At 43.6% G+C, this 21,579-nt stretch overlaps 1 protein-coding gene across 1 annotated transcript in view; it reads left to right on the top strand.

The window, feature by feature from the left end:
* The window catches only part of Lama4 (laminin subunit alpha 4), a 144,866-nt gene that overhangs the window by 48,335 nt on the left and 74,952 nt on the right, over positions 1-21,579 (top strand). The window contains 7 exon segments of the mRNA XM_057762244.1: positions 3,239-3,453; positions 5,659-5,733; positions 7,753-7,904; positions 9,671-9,781; positions 16,233-16,344; positions 19,216-19,383; positions 21,214-21,407. Of these exon segments, the coding sequence (XP_057618227.1) occupies positions 3,239-3,453; positions 5,659-5,733; positions 7,753-7,904; positions 9,671-9,781; positions 16,233-16,344; positions 19,216-19,383; positions 21,214-21,407 (1,027 nt within the window).

The raw sequence follows: 21,579 nt of genomic DNA on the forward strand, positions 1-21,579 counted from the left end.
AGACAGAGTCTCTCACTGAAGTTGGATTTTGCTAATTCAGCTACACAAACTGGCCAATGAGATCCAAGCACCTCCCCATCTCCATTCCCCATGCTAGAATTATGCACATGTCCTTTAATTTATGTGCACTCTGAAAATTAAACTCGGGTCTCATGTTTACACCGTCAGCACTTTATCAACTGAGCCATCTCCAGGTCCCCCTAGGTTTCCCTTTTATGCAAGGCCAGGAAGAAACCTATAGTGATGGAATGGAGTCAAGAAGGAAACAAAGGAACTGGCATCTGGCCTCCATGAGGCAAGCAAGTCCTTTCACCCAAGCCCTCAAGATTCCCAGCTGCCCGCTGAAGTAGATCTGAATCCAATTTCAATGAACCAACAAGTCTAATATTTTATGTTGGTGAACTGCAGCAAATAATAGAAATTCAATCCAGCTACATGCTCCATAGATGAATAATTTATGCTGACTGGAAGACCAAAGGCCCTAGAAATCTGAGGCACAAAGACATAAGGAAATATGAATAACAAAACTTATTGGACATTTCCTCTCAGGGTGTTTCTTTGTAGAGTATAGAACTTACATTCATCCTCGTCTTTTTCATTGACTTGTAGAGTACATTATATTATACTTAATTCATTTCCTGTTCTTTCAGAACAGGAGCTGTGTTTTCCTCTTCCTGCCCATCCCCTCCCCCACCTGCCTTACATAAAATGGACATGAATTGTCTCTCTGTTTGATGACTTTATTCATTCATAGCAGCAGCAGTTTGGTACAGGGTAGAGCAAGGGAAGGAATATCAGGGCTGGAAGGGCTGAGCCTTGGGTTGTGACCTTCTGTGTGATCCTGGAAAACAGGGGTGACTAGCCTTCTTGCCTCAGAAGGCCGGGTGTGAGTGGTCTCCCTCCAGCTGTCAGTGGGAACTGAAAGAGCTAACAACAGAGCAACTCTGAGACATGGTTCAAGCAAAGAACATAAAGACTGACAGACGCCAACATTACAACTCCACCAAAAGACGGACATAGAGAGACCAACTTGAGAAAAAGACTGAGAGCTATGCACCATGTGTTACACAGTAACGGGGTTCGAGGGCCCTGGGATTACGTGTGATTTGCTTGCACTCATTGATCTGTTTTTCAAATGCTCTGAATCAGGGCTCTCTTGCCTCAAAGGGAAACTTTTTAAAATGTAGTAATTTATTATTATTGCCCTGATGGCTGATCTCTTTGCAAAGATCACTACAATTCACTATGGAGACCATCTCCCCAAAAATATAGTATCTTATTATCACTGCCCTGATGGTTGATTTCTTTGCAAAGTCCTCCCTATGGTCCACTCTGGAGGCCATCGCCCCAAAACTATCCTGCCACATCCCTCTCCCTCTTCAGTCTCTGTCCCATTCTGAGAGTGGTCTACACCATTTCTTCATACTCAGATCCCCTAGATTTCTCTATTTTTCCTTTTCCGTGAGAGCTGATCCTTCTGCCTGGCTTTCAGCTCCACTAAGAAATGACCACATTTCTTCCAGCTCCTCCCATGCTGCCTTCAGCTCCTCTTAGCCCCATCTTCCCTAATCTAGCTGTAGGCCCTACAGCAAAGGACAGTCCACCGTCACCCAGCAAACACTTGTAGTTTAACCTTGGCATATGCTCTAAAAATGCAATGCTGCATTAAAATCCAAATTCCTACTTTTTCCTTCAAAAATATGATCTGCCAGCCCAAGTCCTTTGTCCCCCAAAGGCTAATAACCTGGTAATAAATGACTTGTGCCTTGGGGCAAGTGCCCCCTTAAGTGGGGCCAACAGTCCTCACTCTCAAAACAGGGTCACTGTGGGAAAAAAGAGGAAGATATCTTTGCCTCCAGGCAGAGAACACCTCACCTAGAGTACCCAGTGTGGCTCATGAGAGATGGCTGAAGAGAGTTGGTCTCCACCTCCTTAAAAGTTGCGATGATATAGACACTAGTTCCGTCCCCCCAGTAGATGAGGTGTGCCCTTGGTCTCCATTAGTTCACATACTAAAGCACCCAGAAGAATAGCAATCTGGGTTCTACTCTGCTTACTTCTGGTATTCTCCAATTCTGCCACCCCCTTTCTGTTCAGACTGCCTTTGCTCAATCACAAGATGGCAGCCGGTAGCTAAGGACCTAGCCCGCTGCCCTTCGATGACATTCAAACAAGGGTCTAGCCTGAGCTTCTCTGCTGGCTAATTTTATGTCAACCTGGCACAAACTAGAGTCATCTGAGAGGAGGGAACCTCAGTTGAGAAAATGTGTCCAGAAGCTCCAGTTGTAGGGTGTTTTCTTAATTAGTGATCGATGGGGGAGAGGTCAGCCCATTGTGGGTGGTGCCATCCCTAGACTGGGGGTCCTGGTTTCTGTAAGAAAGCAGGCTGAGCAAGTCATGGAAAGCAAGCTGGTGAGCAGCTCCCCTCCATGACCTCTGTATCAGCTCCTGCCTCCAAGTTCCAGCCCTGCTTGAGTTCCTGTCCTGATTTCCTTCAGGGATAGACTATGACACGGAACCATTAGACAGATAAACATTTCCTCCACGACTTGATTTTGTTTCTGGTGGTTCACCGTAGCAGCAGGAACCCTAACTAGGACAGCTGTAATGGAATTATTCCCAAATCACCTACTAGTGTTAGGAGAATGCTCAGCCCTGATTGGCTTAGGCTAAGTTTCCTTGGACAATTCATTTTGGCAGGACAGGGAGTGACATGGTTTTCAGTAGAGGTGCCACTAACATTTTGGCCAGGATATTACTCAGCTGTGTCCTGCTGATACATCCTATTACTGGACATTTAGCAAAGGTGACCCCACCCATCACATGCCAGCTATGCAGACCAGTTCCTAAGATCACCAACAGTGCCCTCACACCAATTTAACCAAGACGCTGCTGCATCTGGAGCCTGAATAACCTAGAACACACTGAGAAAGAATGGTTCAAAAAAAAAAAACTCTAAAGGGGAGAAATGAGGGGTAATACTCATAATCTTAGCAGTTGGCAGGGTGAAAAAGAAGACCAGCTTGGGATGTATGGGAGACACAGAATCAAAATAAATATGCAAATAAGCAACAACAATTTTTAGAAGTCTGGTCATATTAATAATATGGGGGAACTGGAATGAATTCCAGGTGGGAATCTACAAACACTCACTATGTATTTCTTCTACATTGGAAAGATTTTTAAGCAATGAAGTAACTATGGATGCTAAATAATTGGCATGTGTAACACCTTTCAGATGTGCTCCTGGTTACTATGGAAACCCCTTACTCATTGGAAGCACCTGTAAGAAGTGTGACTGCAGCGGCAATTCGGATCCCAACCTGATCTTTGAAGACTGTGATGAAATCACTGGCCAGTGTAGGAACTGCTTACGAAATACCACAGGCTTCAAGTGTGAGCGCTGTGCTCCTGGCTATTACGGAGACGCCAGGACCGCCAAGAACTGTGCAGGTACAGGTTCTAAAACCCTCAGCTAGCTGTGTAGGTAACACTGCTCTCCATCAGAACTGAATTTAGGTGAAGAATTTTTGTTGAGGGAATATTTCCAATGTCCTCCTGATATTCATCTAAAGCAATGGCTCACAAACTTTGAATGCTGCAACTCTTTAAGATAGTTCCTCACGTTGTGGTCACCCCTAACCATAAAACTATTTTCATTGCTACTTGATAACTGCAATTTTGCTACTGTTATAAGTCCTAATGTAGATATATGATATACAGGATATCGGATACGCAGCATGACCCATATAGGTTGAGAACTGCTGGTCTAGGGCAATACACAGACTGCACATCAAAATTTACCAAAGTTAGACATTTTCAAATAGGCAACCAATGACCCTTAGCTTGTGAGTGGAGTGAGTTGAGGCAAGAGACAGCAATGTGAGTGATTTCTTATGTTCATATTTGTGATCTCGATTGAAGAATTAAGTCCTATCGTGATGAGTTACCTGTATCAACCAGGGACTGAATGGAATCTGATGTGGCTCAAGTGAGTTATTTTGTTCTGGAAGCTGTGTCCTCTTTCAGTTACACTTAATAAAACTAACGTTCCAGATAAGTAAATCCAACAGACACGGTTGAATCACACAGGGCCCTCTACATTCCCTCACATCACAGAGTCAGCACTTCAGAGAGAGGATGAAAAATCTCATGGTTCGACTTCCATTTAGCTGAAGTGCTCACTCTTCATCCTTTGTTTCTCCAGCACCTTTGCTGCATAGAACGAAGCTCTTCAGACGGGAAGTGAACTGACTTCCTCCAGGAGGAAGGAGGGCTACACCCGAGTGCTTCTTATCCCTAGGCGACTTTTAGGAAGGATGGGAGAGAAGCAAGGAGTATTACAGCGTGCATTCTGGGAAATCCCCCGGTTGAAAGAGTCACTTGAAAGACTTACAGAGGGAAGAGTTTACTATTGAGAAGGATGTACCTGTGATCTGACCATAGTGAAAAGAAACAAGCCTATAAAAAAAGAAAGGCTTCCAGAACCACAATACTAAAACAACAGCAGGCAGAAGACTGCACAGTCAGATGGGTCAGGCATTAAAAGTGTGGCGGGAAAATAAGCCTTAAAATTGGCGTCATTATTCTCAAAGCACTAACTAAACTTCTATTTAAACAATACATATCTAGGATGCGGCTGCTCCTAGATGATACTGCTGTGGGAAGCAACGGAGCAGAACCTCACAGAGGGCTCTAATAAGTCTGCATTTTGTGAAGCATTACACAATTGAAGTATAATAAGAGATGTCCCCCTTGGAGTGAATCTTCTGTGGTTTCTCTGTGAGGAAAAACTCCTAGTTTTATTCCAGCTCATGGCTGGCTAGCTAGCAGAGGTAGCCTAGGGATTCTTAAATTATTACAAATCTACTTCCACACAAAAGCTCCAAGGTGGGGGGGAGGATTCAGAACGTAACTGGGTGGTAAAGCACACGGCTGGTTCAGTCCCCTTCATTGCCTGGGGAACTACTAGAAAATTAAAAGTCTAATGAGATAGGATTTTGGTTTTTTCCAAAAGGTTTTACTGAAAAATCACCAGTAGACAAATGATGAGCTCTCGAGCCTTCTACATTTGTGTAAATATGTTTCCAATTCTTTCCCTGGCACTATTCCTAGCATCCCCCTGACACCTCCCATTTGGAGTTCGGAATAAGTCTTGCCAAGAGTCAAAAGCTTGGGAGCCAAGAATTGCTCCTGGGCCTCGTCACTCTCTCCTCTGGGGCTGTTCCCTCACACCTGGCAGGGACCAACGCTGCTGTTGGATTCACTGGAGACTCTTGGCGCTGAAAGGATGGCTTTCGATTTCAAGTTGAATGCTGGGCTCTGTGGCCATTGTTTCCTTGGGAGAATTTCCCAGGCCTATCTGGACTAGAGATCTGTTGAGTTATAAGAGAATCCTAAAGAGCAGAGCTGGGAGAGGGACCCTAGGAAATGAGATTTTGTTGTGCTTTGGGGTCATCCTTGCCAGTCTCCCTTGCCTTCACTGAATTGACATAACAGGATTATCTTGATGTCACAGACTTCATACTCACGAAGATGAGTTAATTCCCACTGAAGGATTTCACAGCAGTAGCCCGTGTTTCCGGAGACCATGGAAAGACGGCCTTGTTGTAAGCATTAGACGATGACTCCCTGCTCTCGTGTTTTTGTTCCCCACAGTGTGCAACTGCGGGGGCGGCCCATGTGACAGCGTAACCGGAGAGTGCTTGGAAGAAGGACTTGAACTCCCCACAGGCATGGACTGCCCAACCATAAGTAAAAATAACCATACATGAAGGACTAACCTACTTTCTCTAATGCGCTGCAGGTGTTCAGTTAGGAAAGGCCATTTGCAGTTAAAAAAAATTGAAAATAATGGAAGGAAAGAACTGATCCCCCAAATTATTCTCCACATGCACAATGAGGCACACACAAACACCCACATATACAACACATACATACACACCACACACACACATACACACCTCATACATACACACTCCACATAGCACGCACACACACCATACACACATATACCAGGCACACTCATACCACACACACACACTAGACACACATACATACACACCAGACACACATATATATACACATCCCACATATACATATACACACCACACACACATACACCCTACACACCAAGCACACACACCATACACACATATACCAGGCAAACACACACACACTAAATGGGTAATAAATGTAGTAAAAAGAAATTTAAAGAGGGACGTGATTCCACTTTCCCTGGAAATGTTTCACCCACAGCCCTGGATTTAAGGCTGTGTTCACTCCAGGGTCATGAACCCGGTACAAAGGTTCCTCGTGGTCCTGCTCCCCTTCAGCAGTGAGGCAGCTGTTGGTGACATCTCTCCACATTTAGACATCAGCTGGTCTTCACACTCAGCCTCACTCTTTCAGGACAGAGCTCCTTCTGCACTGGCTGACCAGCCCTCAGATAATGGGACAGACAGTGCTTCACGACACCTGTAGACAAGGAAACACTAGGAGACTTAGGTAGCTTTCCCCAACTTGCCCCACATCTGGGGAGTGATCAGAAGTAAAGTAAAGGGCCCTACAAAGCGGGGTCCCTTTCTTTTTCCCTGGATTGTTTTGTCACTCTTGAGAAATGAAACTTTTGTCTTAAAGAATATTTGCACATTATGCATCCCTATTGATCCCAAAGGCCTCGTGGGCAGGAGGTAAATACAGCCAGTGCATCATATCTTAGAAGATGCCTGGGATGAGGGGCACAACAGGGCAAAGTCTGTAATTATCAACTAGATTGTCCCTTGGCCAGCTCCATTTAAAGATATCCAGGTGCCTGCATAGCCCTAAACATCTTCTGCAGCCTGAAGTGTAGACTGGGGACTCATTTTTCTGAGGGAACTTAGGGGTAGTACTATGTTAACCTTCCAATAACAAATTAACATATTAACACGCATTAACCCATTAGCCACCATTTCCCAGCTCTCCAGAAAGCAGCTGCTCCCGTGAGAAGGAGCATGGGAACTGGCAAGGTAGAAAGAGAGGTCAAGACACGGTGCAGAACTCGGTGTGTGTTCCTTTGGATGGTATCCATGGAGGGCCCCTGGGTCTTGGGCGGGGATCATGGTATGAAAGATGAAAAGCGATGAGAAACTGGGGCTCAGCTCTTCAACATGCCCAGGTTCAGTCAGAGCTTTGGCTCCTTTCTTGGAAACCAACTCATGCATGACATTAACCAAAAATTGTGTGCTGCAGACCTGCTCTGAGGGCTTGTTCATCTAGACAGGAGGCGGGGCATGAAGAGAAGACGGGCCCTCCCTGAGAGAGGCAAAGGCAGGTGCAGCATTCCCGCACTGCCTGAGAAAAGCTAGTTGGGAAAGAAAGATGCTGGGCCACTGGCCTCCTCTTCCAGCTGCCGCCAAACAAAGATGAGAGGCTGACAAGAATGGAATCTTTCCAGTAGGGCCCCACTACTAAGGAAAAGTGGGCAGGGCTTCTTGTCCACCCATCCCGTGATGCTTCTCCTTCCTGTCAGCAATCAGTGTCGCTATTACCCTCCCGTCCCTGATGCCTGTTTCTCATTATGTTTTAAGTAAAAAAAAAAAATCCTGCCTGAGGTACAGTTGGCTTGGTAAAGACTGGTTCTACATGGCCCCAGCATCTCCTCAGGAAACAAAACTAAACATGGTATTAGCCAGAGGGGTCTAGCTTAAGGCCATATGCTTCCAGCTGCCTTTCGGTTCTGCAGAAATGACATCCCTGTTTCATCTGCAGGCTGTGACAAGTGCATCTGGGACCTGACTGATGACCTGCGATTAGCAGCGCTCTCCATCCAAGAGAGCAAATCCGGGCTGTTGAGCGTGTCCTCTGGGGCGGCGGCGCACAGGCACATCAACGAGATGAACTCCACCATCCACCTCCTCAAAGTATGCTAGATGTTGTGCTTTGTCTATGTTTGCAATGCAGTTCCACAGGTTCCCTCTTAGCAACTCTGTGTCCCGTTGGCCACTGAGCTCCGTTGCTGTATTACAGACTGCAAGCCCAACGTAGGTAACACCCAGTCAGGAAAAGCTCACCACAACCATGAGCTAATGCTCCACCCAAAAGCAGCCATTTATGTAAGAGAGCATATGGGAAATGGAATCACTAAAGGACTAGCATTTACAAAGAACACTTTGATTTGCGAAGTTTCACACTCATTATTCAAGCACAAACCTAGCTACCCAGTGCACTCTAGTTGCAATTCACTGGGTTTTGAGGAGTTTACCTAGAACCTCCCTCTCCCCGTTTCAGCAATTCCTTCTCACTTAACACTTGTTTTTACTTGGTTCTCCAATCTCTCTCTCTCTCTTTCTCTCCCTCCCTCGCTCCCCCCTCTTATTCTCAATCTCTCTGTCTCTGAAATACATGCACACATCCTCAACCACACAAACGTATACATATGTTTGTTCTCGTACCTCTATAGAAGAAACAAGTTAAAGGAAGTCAATGGAATAAATAGATAAAATAAAAAGCTCTACCTATTTAAGCTTGGAGAGGCCTTTCTTCTTGTAACAAACCTCCATCACGGCTAACAGATGTTTTTATGAACAAGCTCGGCAGACTCAATTCCAGAACTGTTCCATTTTCTAGCATAAAGCCTGAGAGCTCACACTTTCAACTGTTTTTGTCCATATCCAGCTCTAGCCATGGCTATGTGAGCTCAGTCTGCTTTTTCAGCGTCCTCACGTAGAAGGAAGTTATTGGGGGAGAGCCAATGAGCTGGGATATGTAAAGCAGTCAGAACAGGACCTAAGCATTTATTACTCTTGGTGGGGGGGGGGGGTCAAATAATGTCCGCAATTGGCTGAAAATGTGCAGTGCGGACCAAAATAAGTGCGGACGTGTTTCTCTAAGACCTGACTAGACTGAAGTTTGCCAGATTCCCAGGGCCACCACCAGCCTAGTTATAGTTTGTGAAATGGGCGCCCTCTCCTTGAGCCAGCCCGGAGTCTGGCCAGGACCTGTATTTCAGCTCCCTAAGTGGAGCCGGCAGGCTTTTGGTCCCAGAAACTCAGTCCCCTCCTGTAGACCCACTCTATACAGAATTCTGCAACCGCCTGAGAATCCTCTAAGAAGAACAGAGGTCAGGGGCTGGAGAGATGGCTCAGTGGTCAAGAGCACACTGGCTGCCCTTACAGAGGACTTGAGTTCAATTCCCAGCATCCGCATGGAGGTTCACAACTGCCTGTCACTTCAGTTCCAGAGGATCTGATGCCATCTTCTGGCCTCCTGGGCGTGGCACGCACATCATGTACAGACACAACGCCGGCAAAACAACCACATACATACAATAAAAATATATTCAAAAAGAAAGGAACAGAAGTCACAATCTACCTAAATCTTCCTATACTGAAAGAGTCGTGACTATTCTTTAGAACCTGTGTCCAGGGCTGGAAAGATGCTCAGCACTTTAGATTGAATAGGTTCCTTGCAGAGGAGCAGTTAAGTTCCTAGCACCCATGCTGAGTGGCTCACAATCACCTGTAACTCCAGTCAGGGAGGCAACACCCTCTTTTGGCCTCTGTGGACACTACACATTCATAAATTCACACTAAGATACTCCATACATATTTAATTTAAAAATACATAATATCTTTTAGGACTGGTGGGACACAACGGCTCATAACTTTGAAAACCCTTGTTTCCACAGACCAGGCTGTCAGAGAGAGAAAACCAATACACCCTAAGAAAGATTCAGATCAGCAACGCTGAGAGCACCATGAGAAGCCTTCTGTCTGATGTGGAAGAGCTGGGTGAGAAGGTATGTGTTCAGTGTCTCATATGTTGAATGACAAAACTTCTGGGGAGACCCAACACACACATCTATTCACCCCAGATACCATCAAAGTCCACCTTGGTCAACAACTGGGCTTTCTTAGGGTTACTTAGAGGAATATGGTTGGAGAGTTACTTATATTAGGAGCAGAAGTGACTCAAAAGACGGGTGCATCAGCAAAGCCCACCCAAAAGTGGGTGATAGCTCACAAAGTTGGGAACCTGGAGCACACTGCACAGTCTGCAGGCAGCTCAAGAGGCTGGAAAGGGTCCGTTCCAGGTGACTGGGTTGGTCTAAGCTCTTCAGACAGCTGGTCTGGTCTCAGAGTCTTCTTTGTAGTTTATCTGAGTTTCCTTTGCACCTTAGCTCAGATCCTCTGAGAGGGACCCTCAGCTTTTGTTGCTCACTCTGGCAGGGGAGGCCCAGAGAATCTGGTCAGTTTCAGGAACTTCCTGAAGTTATTCTGAGTTGTTTACCTTCCTGTTTAAGGAGCATCTCTGTAGGATAGGTTATTTCAATCTCCGAGGAAACTGTTAAAGCAACAGGACCCACCTTGAAGAGTCCAGGTAGCCCATGTGAGCCAAGCAAGTCACAACAATGAGCATTAAAAGGTTAAGTAACCCATGAGAGGCCACATAAATCAAAGCCAGATCCACAGAGAGAGTTAACACAGGACATCTTCCTGATTTCCCCGTTTTAATCAGTTTTCTTGAAAAAAAAAGTGTTTATGGGGAACGTTCTACGCATTTCTAGCTGGCTAACACAGTTGATGTGTACAGCAATTAGGTTAGTCATTCAACTGTTTGCCTTAGCACTGTACAGGTAAGGACTGTCGAGCATCCAGAAATATGCTTATTATATACAATAAACACCTTAAATGTTAGTAAAGGAGCATTAACTGCAAAAAGAAAAACAAGAAATTGCAGTGAAAAGGAAGTTGCCAAGATGGTAAAAACAAAGTCACTCTTAGGGCTGCCAAGATGGCTTAGATGGTAAAAAAAACTCCTGACACACAAGTCTGACAACCCAAATTCAATCCCCAGACCCCATGTGAAGACAATTCATGTTTAACAGTTCTTATTTGACCTCAGCATGCATCACACACACACACACACACACACACACACACACACACAGGCATGCACGCACACAAAGAAGAAGAAAAGGAAGTTAAGTTTGTTTTTAAAAAAAAAAGCCAAGTTCATCCTTTACATTACACCATAAATTAAAATGAGTTCCAGATAGATCAGAGAATCAAGAAGAAATTTCAAGCCTACAGAAAAATAGAATCAAGTCATTTACTAGCATGAAAAGGAAATAGCATAGCATAAATGCAGTGTGAAGCTTTGCAAAAATATCGACAATAGATTGGACAAGTTCTAACTTCAGCTCTCAGAGAAACACTGAATAAAAAAATAGCCAAATGGAGTGAGGAAAAACACTCAGAGAGAGATCCATGACTTATAAAAACTCTCATACAGGCTGGAGAGTTGGCTCAGCGACGAAAGGTGCTTGTTGCTCTTACAGAGATCCCAGGTTCTGTTCTTAGCACCCATACAATAACTCCAACTGTCTGTAACTCCAGTCCCAGCATGTTCACCAGCCTCTTCCGACCTCTGCGGGCACCAGGCAAATACATGCTGTCCTCTCATTATTTGTGTTCATTCCAATGGTGATGAAAATCAATGATATGACCTCGAGCTTGACACCTCTACCCCATGGGACCCATATGGTCAAAAATCTCACAACGTCTACTCATCTCAAGTTACTAGGTTTTGGAGACGTTTGGAGTTTAGGGATAGATGTGTGTGTGTGTGTGTGTGTGTGTGTGTGTGTGTGTGTGTATACACGTATATATACGTGTGTGTGTGCATTGTTGTTGTTGTTGCTGTCTGTTTGCCAACCTCTATATCTAAGTCTTCCAGCCCAAGTTTGGAAATCCCTAGAACTAGTCCGTACCATTTACCCCTGGGATAACCTGAAGCATTTCCATGTATCTGTGCTTACAGAGAACCCATGCTTTAAAGGTTTTCCCTTTTGCTGCTGCTGATCAGACCCATCTAGAAATTCCAAAGGTTTCACTCTCCATGTTCCAGAGCCTGTCATGCCCGTGGTAGAGCACAGTGACCTACAAGCAGAGACAGAAAGAGTAGCTTTCTCCCAATGCCAGCTTCTCTTTGGGGCCTAAAAGTTTGCACTGGAGGCCATTGTCACAGAGATCAAGTTCACCATAGACTTCCAGCCATACAGAGAGCACCTATGTATCATCACCTCATGCAATATATATATATATCATATGGGAAGCATATTGAAAGTGTTTGAACCTCTTTACCTCTTTCCTGGTCCTGCCAGAAAGGTCAGATGAAAGAAACTGAGATCCTTTTCAGAAGCGTTACAGACTGGCCACTTCACAGTCACAGTGACAGGTGCTAGGGGTTTAGAAGTAAATATTAGGCCCTGCTCTCAAGGTGACCAGAGTCTAGCAGGGAGCGGAGACATTGTTTAAAATGAATCACAGTTTCCCAATGGAGTCCTGGTTCAAAAGAAGCAGTAACTCTAAGGAAGAAATAGTGGAAGTGAATCCTCTCATTAGGGAAGGGGAATATTGCCTCCTGTGTTGAGAATGATAAGGAGTTTATCAAGAAGTTCCAAGGGGAATGTACCATAATGCAAAGAATGTGAGGAATATGACATATTCTTGGCACTAGAAGAATTTTGACTGTGGCCTTGCGGTGATTTAAGTATTAGACAATAGGCAGGAAGTAACAGTTGAGGCTATTCCCAGTGGCTAGACCATGATGAATCTTGCCCAGCAAACTCAGGAATGTGTGCCTTTCAACTATTGAAGTCACTGAAGTGTTTACATAGAGCCGCTGATTCCAGTTGCACTTCAGAAGCATTCTTGTTCTGTAGAGGACAAACTGGTCAGGGAAGACTCTGGGGGTAAGGTGCAATGACAGACTGCCACTGGAGACAGGAAAAGAGAATGCTTGGTTGCTTCCATAGCCTTCCCTTGTAGAGGATTTACCCTGAGACTGATGGGCTGAAGCAGTAGCCATAGAAGAGGAAAGAGCAAGAATAACAAGTAGAATAAACGAAGCAGTAGGACCAATTAGACGTCACAAGGAGCGGGGAGGGACGTTCTGTCTGGAGGAAACTGATCATGAAGACTAAGAATGCAGAGTGTATCACCCTGGACATTTTAAGTATGAGATACCTTTAGATGTCCAGAGGCAGCTGGTGAGCTCAGAGTCAGCAGCGCACCGGTATCCAGATGTGACCAATGTTTAGGAGGAAGGGAAGCTCACGGAAGTTGACATCACTGTTCAGGTGTGAGAAAGCACACCAGTATTCCTACTGCCTGTCTCACTGGGGCTGTCTTCATTTGCACTTGTGACCCAGGGTAAGGCCTAAAACGTCTCCACTTTCAATCACAAAAGAATTCCAACTTAAACAATAAAATTCATGGTGATCCTACAGACTGGTTATCACCATCACTTAAGGCAAATAAATACCAGGAGAATTCACCATTGGGGTCAGTAAATGGTCAATCTTTTGTAATGATGTAAATAATCAACCAGTTTATAACTATGAGTAACGTTTTAACTGCAGGTTTGGGTTGGTTTTTTTGAAGCAAGGCACACCTGTTTCATCATGTGTACATTCCATTACTTTCCTTCCATGAGCAAAGTTCAAGAAAAGAAGTTAAACCTTTAAAATTTTCCTATATATGTATTATATTTGGTAATTTTTCAACTTCAAATAATAATAAATGGTCACCTTTATGGCTCTTTATGAAGGATAGCACTACAGGTCCCTGGCTATCTTTATATCTCACAGCGCCCTCTGGTGCTTATCAGCTAGACGTTTTCTTTCTTTTTTCTTTTTATCATTTCCATTATTCTCTTTTTCTCATTTAAAAATTTTTTTTTCATACAACATATTTGATCATGTTTGTCCCCTGTCCCAAATCCTCCCCATTTCCATACCCACCAAACTGAACATTCTTTTATCCTCTCTTTGAAAGCAAGCAAACAAGTAAATAAAAAACAAACAAAGTCCCAACACACAAAAATACTCCACAAAAACAAATAAGAATACACAAGCAAAAACCAATAAGATAAAAAAATGCCCAAACACACAAAAATGAGACAAAAATCTTAAAAATTCTGCTGAGTTCTATCTGAAGTTGGTACCTACCAACAAAAGAAAAATCAGTTTCCTCTAAGGCAGTCTCCCTGGGCATATTAGCGGTGCTTCAGGGAAGGTGCCATGCCCAGGAATACTTGGCTAATGCAAAAAAAGTTTTCTTATACATGCAGCATCTCTTCAAAGTTGAATGTTAAAAATAAATTTAAAGACGGAGAACTAGCAATCAAGCATCCTTTTGAAGTGTGGGACCAGAGTGGGTGTGCACATTTGGATGTGTATTTAACTTAGAAAGTGAGTCTCATTTTTTTCTAAACATAATATTTGGATGGGATCAACCATAAACGTTTTAATGTGTCATATATCAAATTCCTGTTTTAATAACAGTGAGGGGTGGCATCAAAATAAGATTCATTTCATTTTCTGTATTATCTTATTTTTAAATGGTGACACTATATAGTTTCCCTGCACAAAGCATTAGAATAAGACAAGGAAAAGAATGGCTTTGGGGGAAGGGATGTGACCACTCAGGAGACAGTGTGCACAGGAAATGCACAGCTTTGTCAATATGAAGGCTATGTTGCCTCTGGCACAAGCCCCATTTTGTGTGAAGGAAGTACTGACTTGGCTGATAAAAGACTTCTGTCTTAATTGGGGTGACTGTTACTGTTGCTGTCATGATACACCATGCATGACCAAAGCAACTTAGGAAGGAAAGGGTTTGTTTCACTCACAGTTCCATAAAACTGTTCATTATCAAAATCAGTGAGGGCAGGAATTCACTGGGGCAGGAACCTGGAGGTAGGAGCCACTACAGAAACCATGAAGGAGCACTGCTTACTGACATGGCTTGCTCAACCTGCTTTCTTATAGAACTCAGGATCACCATTCCAGGCTTGGCAACACCCACAATGGCCTAGGTCCTCCCCCACCAATCAGTAATTAAGAAAAAGCTGTACTACAGGCTTGCCTACAACCAGATCTTATGGAGGCATTTTCTCAGTTGAGGCTCCCTCCTCTCTTAGACCCTAGCCTGTGTCACATTGACCTAAAACCAGCCAGTACAGCTTCTAAATACGTCTACTCTGATGCCGTTTCTGCATCTTCTAAATATGTCTACTCCGATGCCGTTTCTGCATCTTCTTTCTCAGCCATCACAGAGGGACACTTGCTTGGTTTTTCCTAGAAAGGGCAAAACCACTACTGATAGTATAAGGCCACAGTCCCCTGGGTAGAACTGCTTGACAGAAGAGAGGTTTGGAACGACCCCCTTCCTAGTCCCAAGAACCTGCTCAGCAGTCTCTCATTGCTCCGTCCATGTAGCTTCAGCCTGCCATTCATGGGATCACTGTAGCCCTTTAGCACAGAGGTGAACCAAGAAAGCAGCAGAAAAGGTAAGCAGACACCTCTTAAATACAGGCTGAAGAACTACCCCTTCCCCCTAGCTATAGTAACTGTTCTATGTATCTATCTGATGCCCAAAGGAAGGGCTCATCCTTCGTGCAATGGGAGTAATGTCCTGACCTTGACCTCCATGCCTTTAGATCACCTCCTGCCCTTGACTACATACATAAACGCGTGCCTGCATGCACATGCATGCACACACACAAACTTTCTTCTAAAGCCACAGAGCAGATGGAATTTAATGACAACAGATACTTTATGGATGCCTTGAGATTGAGACACCACACTAAGTAGAGTCAGCCCCAGGGTGGGGGAAGTTCCATTTACTCTGTGCCAGATCTGCCTGACCCGTTATTTGAACGCAAGGGCCATCAGTATTGAAGGGAAATTGGAATGAAGCTCTGAACACAGCAGCTAGCCCAGGGAGTATAATCCTGTATAAAGCCCCATGGTGATTCAGTTTCAGCAGCAGTTGGACCACCCAGTAGGAGAATTTCAAGATCTGCCCACCTTCTAGACGATTTCCTCTTTGAAGTTTAAACCCTTCAACCAGAACAATGTCAAAGTGATCCGCAGACATGGGTCATTTCCTAGTCTGGCATCTTGAGCTACAGCAACAATTGCAAGGCTAAGGCCCGTGTGATAGGTCGTTGGCTTGAACTGCACCATAACTCATGGCCTTGGGATTGCATCTGATTTTAATAGCATTCCAGGATCCTGAAACAGGTCATTACTCAGTCTTCGTGTACGACCCCTAGGACCATTCAGTGTGTCACAGAGCTTACACATGCCGAGAAAGTTTATGCTTGTCAAGTGAATACACCCACCCACCCCAGGTGTGCATACACCACATAAATCCAATGTTCATTTATATAATCCGTAGGAACGTCAAGCTTCAAGGAAGGGGAAGGCGCTGCAGAAGGAAAGCATGGACACCATTGACCAAGCAACTCAACTTGTAGAGCAAGCCCACAACATGAGGGACAAGATCCAAGGTAAATATCTTCCCTTCGGTTTAACTTCACGTCAAAGAACCACACGATGTATGAGTGACAGTGAAGGTGACAATGGCTATTGTCAGTGGTTGCTATGTGCAGGAGCGTATAGTTCAAAGTGTTACAGGTTTTACCTGACATACACTAACCATGGCAATTTCATTCATTGAGATTTCTGAACCCCTATATCTATTTATTATCTGTTAATGTTAAAGAATAAATATATATAATCACTTGGGCTTCATGCCATGTTACATTTCTTTCGAGGGAATGTGGTGTCTTTAAAATAAAAGAGTTTAGTGGAAGTCACACTTCTTTTTCAATTATTTACAGCCCCCAAATATGTCTTCAGAATATTAAACCATGTCAGGCAGGGTGGTGCCTGCCTTTAGACTTGGGAGGCAGAGGTAGGTGGATCTCTGTGAGTTGAAGAACAGTCTGGTCTACAGAATGAGTTCCAAGCTAGTCTGGGCCACACAAGAAACCCTGCCTCAAAATAAGTGGGGGTTGAGTGGAGCTGGGGTGGTAAATCAATCCAGATAGTCACTAGTTGTTTCTGTGTGCTCTTCTTCAAGAACCAGCCAGATGAGTCACTCAGGTTTGTAACCCAAAAGAAAAGGGGGGGGGGAGTCTTGAGTGATTCCCTGCCCTAAAGCACTGTGGCAACGTCTACCTGCCCTGCTGGAGAGTCTCATCTGTGCTCTTATTTCTACTAAGTGCCGGCTGCATCTGGAAGACTATCTTAGTGAAGTGTGAAAGCTACTGCCGGCTGCCCAACCGAAAGAGACGGCATTTGTTCTAAAGTAAAGAGACACTCCTCAGGCTAGAGTCAGCTCAGATCTACTGTTTGTTGCCATGGTGTTTTATTATACTATATATCAAGAGTTGGGTGACAACACCAAATGCAACTCAGAGCACAATGACAATAAAGGGACCCACAGTGACAGAGATTCATCTCTTTATACTGAGGTAGTGAGAGCATAGGCTAGGCTAAGGGACTTATAAAGCCCAGATTAATCCTTTGCTTCGTTTCCTCGGGTGCCTATAAAGCACCGTAAAAACAAATGACACGCATTTCAAGCTTCCCACTGCCATCCTCCCTAGCTCACGTGCGTTTACCTCTCTAGCTCCCTAGCATCAACCGGTAAAATATTCTTTTCCTAAAGCACTGTTCTATTGATTTGTTCAGTGAGGATGAACCTGGAAAATTCGATGTCCTCATACTATATCATCCAAATAAGAAATAAATGCCCTGTTGGGCAGCAGATAAAGTCAAGACCCTTCTAAGCCAATCAAGGGAAGTAATTCGCCTTTGCTATTTAGTAACCCAGACTTTGGTTGTAACATGTTTCATTCGGAAGGAATCTGAACCATCCAACGTGACCTTTGGTCATGGGAAAGGATGAGGAAAAACACAAAAGGAAAGGAAGTGGGAAATAGTAACCTTTACCAGTTTTTCATCTCTTTAAAATAATGTGTGAACAGTCTCCGAAGACCAAAGGCACAAGTGTTACCGTCTATGTTTCTTTTTGCTAATCTACCCCCAGACAGCTAAAACAAGACATCCCAAGACTGAACAGAATTTACATCAAAATGCCAAATAATTCAGCTTCACCACTATCAGAACCTGGAGGGAGAATGATGTGTTTGACTTATTTAATGTTTGCATTTCATTTATTTCAAGGATTCATATTGTTTAGCTTTGTTTGAAAAGTGGATGTTTAATGCTTTGACACATGGGGTTTGGAGGGAGTTAGCATATTATTGATCTCCCTATAACGCTCACAGTGATGTCTGAAGCATTAAAACTATCTATTCCCATTTATCTCCCTTCTTTCAGAATTCAGGAATGCTGCACGGCACCCGCAGTAGGTCATTTCTCATTCCCAACCATCTCTAAAATAGCTGCTGGTGACCTTCAAGCTATTACCCACATAAAATACAGCTCCTCATCTTGGCGTGATTTATGTGACACCAATGTTTGTTTACCCGTCTTGTCTGGCCAACCACATAGATCATAGTGAACCACAGACACACAATTTCATTATACCAGGAAGATAAAGCTCTTCCTCCCAGAGCTGCCAGAGAACAAGTGAGCCATACAACCTCTCCTCTGATCGTATGGAGTAGGAATGACGGCATCAAAGAACCGTTGCATGCCAACGTTTAGGCAAGATATCTAATCCCTCTGAGCTTCAGTGGTCCCCTTGGTTCTAAAATCCTTCAGCCTACATCAGATATAGGGCAAAAGGAATCAACATCAAATGGCCCAGTCTTGAAAATACACACCACAGAGGAACAAAAGAAAATTTGTGTAATATATAAATATATTATTCATAAATATATATATATGAGCAAAACTATCACAATAATTTTTTTAAATTCCTATAACTAGCTTGTCTGTAAAATTTTGAAGAGTCATTTGGACAATTACAAATACACTCTTATTTTGGCCTAGAGCTTTGTGCTGTTAAATCATTGATGACAACAATGTAATTAATCTCTCCATTGAATGCTACAAGTGACAGGAGACTCTGCGAAATGCTTTTTCCAAGTCAAGTATTTCTATAAGATAATGAACAAATGCCCTAAGATTATTGGACCTTAAATATTAGTGTTCTCAAATCAACATGGCTATCCGATGAACAGAGAAGCCAGGCAGGCTCCGGAGCAGCCGTTTCCATTCTAAACACACCTCATGGGACCAGAATGGTTTCCTGAGGTTTGCCTCTCTCCCCTTTGGAAGAGCTCCCGTGCTGACATCAATTCTCCCAATATTCCACTGTAAGGTCAGTCCTAAGTCTTGCCCCCAGTCTGCACTGTCCTGCACATCCTTCCTCTGTTCCTGTCTCACCATCTTCTTCTTCTCAGAGATCAACAGCAAGATGCTCTATTATGGAGAGAATCAGGAACTTGGCCCAGAGGAAATCGCGCAGAAGCTGGTGTTGGCCCAGAGAATGCTGGAGGAGATTCGAAGCCGACAACCATTCCTCACCCAGCGGGAGCTCGTGGATGAAGAAGCAGATGAGGCCCAGGAATGTATGTGTCTTCCATTCCTGGCCAACACAACATATATCTTATTTCTCTGTGGGACCAGGAAAAAAAGAACAGCAAGTCACAGGGCAACATTCGATCAAACCACTAATTCTCAATACTCAGAGCTATGTAGAAGTTATGTACAGCATTGGGGACTCATTCAGGAACACTTGACCTTTTGGTCAAGAGTTTTAGATCCAGGCACAACTTTTAAGAATTTGTGAAATTGCAGAGATTCTGCTAAGAATCTACATAACTTTTACTACCGTGGAGAAAGAATAGGGTCTTAAAAGTTGGTGGAGGAGAAAGGGGAAGATTAAATTCCCAAGTCTATAGTGAGAGAAATTTTATAGAAAATGTCAACAGTGTTGATGCTCTGATAGCCCTGATTTTTTGTAACCTTTAACCTCCAATAGAAACTTGACATAACTAAGGATAATCACTAAAACACATGAAATGGTATGGCTGGACCTCTGACTTGGTCACTAAATAGCTCATCAATTGTTGTTTACCAGTTGGCCCCATTGTATTCATTTCAAAATATAACTATTTACTTTGATACTAATTTCATAGGGTGGTTATTCAGGCTAAAGTCTACCTCTGCTCTAAATGGCATAGGTGAGATTCACTCATATGTCTGGGACTAGCTAGACAAGTTAGGCATCTCCCTTCACATAGAGTCTTTGTCTTCTGGAGAGTATCCCAGGCTTGTTTGTGTAGCAGGGGAGACTTCCAAGAGGGAAGAATAGAAAATTCAAGGACTCTTCAAGCCTAGGCTTGGAACTCAGTTGTAGTTTATCTGTTCTGTTGGTTAAGGCCAGCCTGGATTCGAGGTTAGGATTGGTTACATTCTTGAGAAAGGTTACAAAGGATCAAGACATTCAACAAAGGAAATTATAGATTTTCAGATCAGTTTTCAGCTGTTGCTGATACCTCCTAATACCTTCATTGGTACCTCAGAATTATAGTTAATAATCCATCGCTAGATCTTATCTTCATATGCTAGTAAAACTTGATTAAATATAGATTACAAAGTTATTATTTGAATTTTATATATTAACTATTTTTACTTTTATATATTCACTTTTAATTTTTATATGTTTTATTTTACACACTCAAAAATCCATCTTAAAAAGGGGTCTGGGGCTTCACTAGATTGCAGGGGAATCAATGAGACAGCAAGAGTCAAAGGCATAAGTCTTTGTCCCACAGATGTCACTCTAGCAACCCCTGATGACAATTTCTGTGAACACCAGGGGAGAAGATCATTGGCTTGTGGCATCAAATAGCATCAGGGAGAATTATGGCATCTAATCAACCAAGGGACCTATGAGCCAAGAGTAAAGCTTGCACACAAAGAGACTTTAGAATATCATGCCGTTGCTATTTCATCTTTATCCCACCCAAAATCTCAACCCAAACTTGACCTGAGGAGTCAACGGGAAATTTCAGGAGAAAGTGGTTAAAGTGAGTGGTTATGAACAGCATAGCTCTTTGTTCCATCGCTAACTAGAAAGCGGTGGTTATTGTTCACTGCATAGCCAGTTTCCCTTTCGCAGGTAAAACTATGGATCTCCAGGCAATAAGCAGGAAACTATAACAGCCTAGTTTCTGCACGAAGTATAATCTTCATGGGAAAACAAAGCAATCCCTTCCTTCATTTGTTGTTCCAGAAGCTCCTACATCCTCCAGAAAAGCATCTCGTACCAGTTGTAAACTGTGGTGCTACTTGTATCTCCAGTCTCAGCCACTGAAGGAGACAGGCCTGAACTATTTTATACTTTGCTAGATACAGGAGAAGCCCCGAGTAAATGTGTCTCCCTTTCTCCTCAGTGCTGAACCTGGTTGAGAACTGGCAGCGGCTACACAATGACACCCGCTCTTTGTTCCCTGTGGTGTTGGAGCAGCTGGACGACTACAATGCTAAGCTTTTGGACATCCAGGAATCACTTAATCAGGCCCTTGACCGTGTCAGGGATGCCGAAGACATGAACAGAGCCATCACCTCTAAGCAGCGGGACCATGAGGTACAGAGGCAGCAACTGTAAATGTATGTCAGGCTAGACGATCTGAACTTATGCCAAGAAAAAGCAGTTGACATAAAAAAATTTAAAGACTGATATACCTAAATACTTATGTTTTAAATATGGTTGCTTTCCTGCTATTGTAAGTTACTACCGTTTTTGTACCTAAAATTAT

The sequence above is a fragment of the Chionomys nivalis genome, chromosome 2 (genome assembly GCF_950005125.1).
Source record: "Chionomys nivalis chromosome 2, mChiNiv1.1, whole genome shotgun sequence".
Taxonomy (NCBI): Eukaryota; Metazoa; Chordata; class Mammalia; order Rodentia; family Cricetidae; genus Chionomys; species Chionomys nivalis.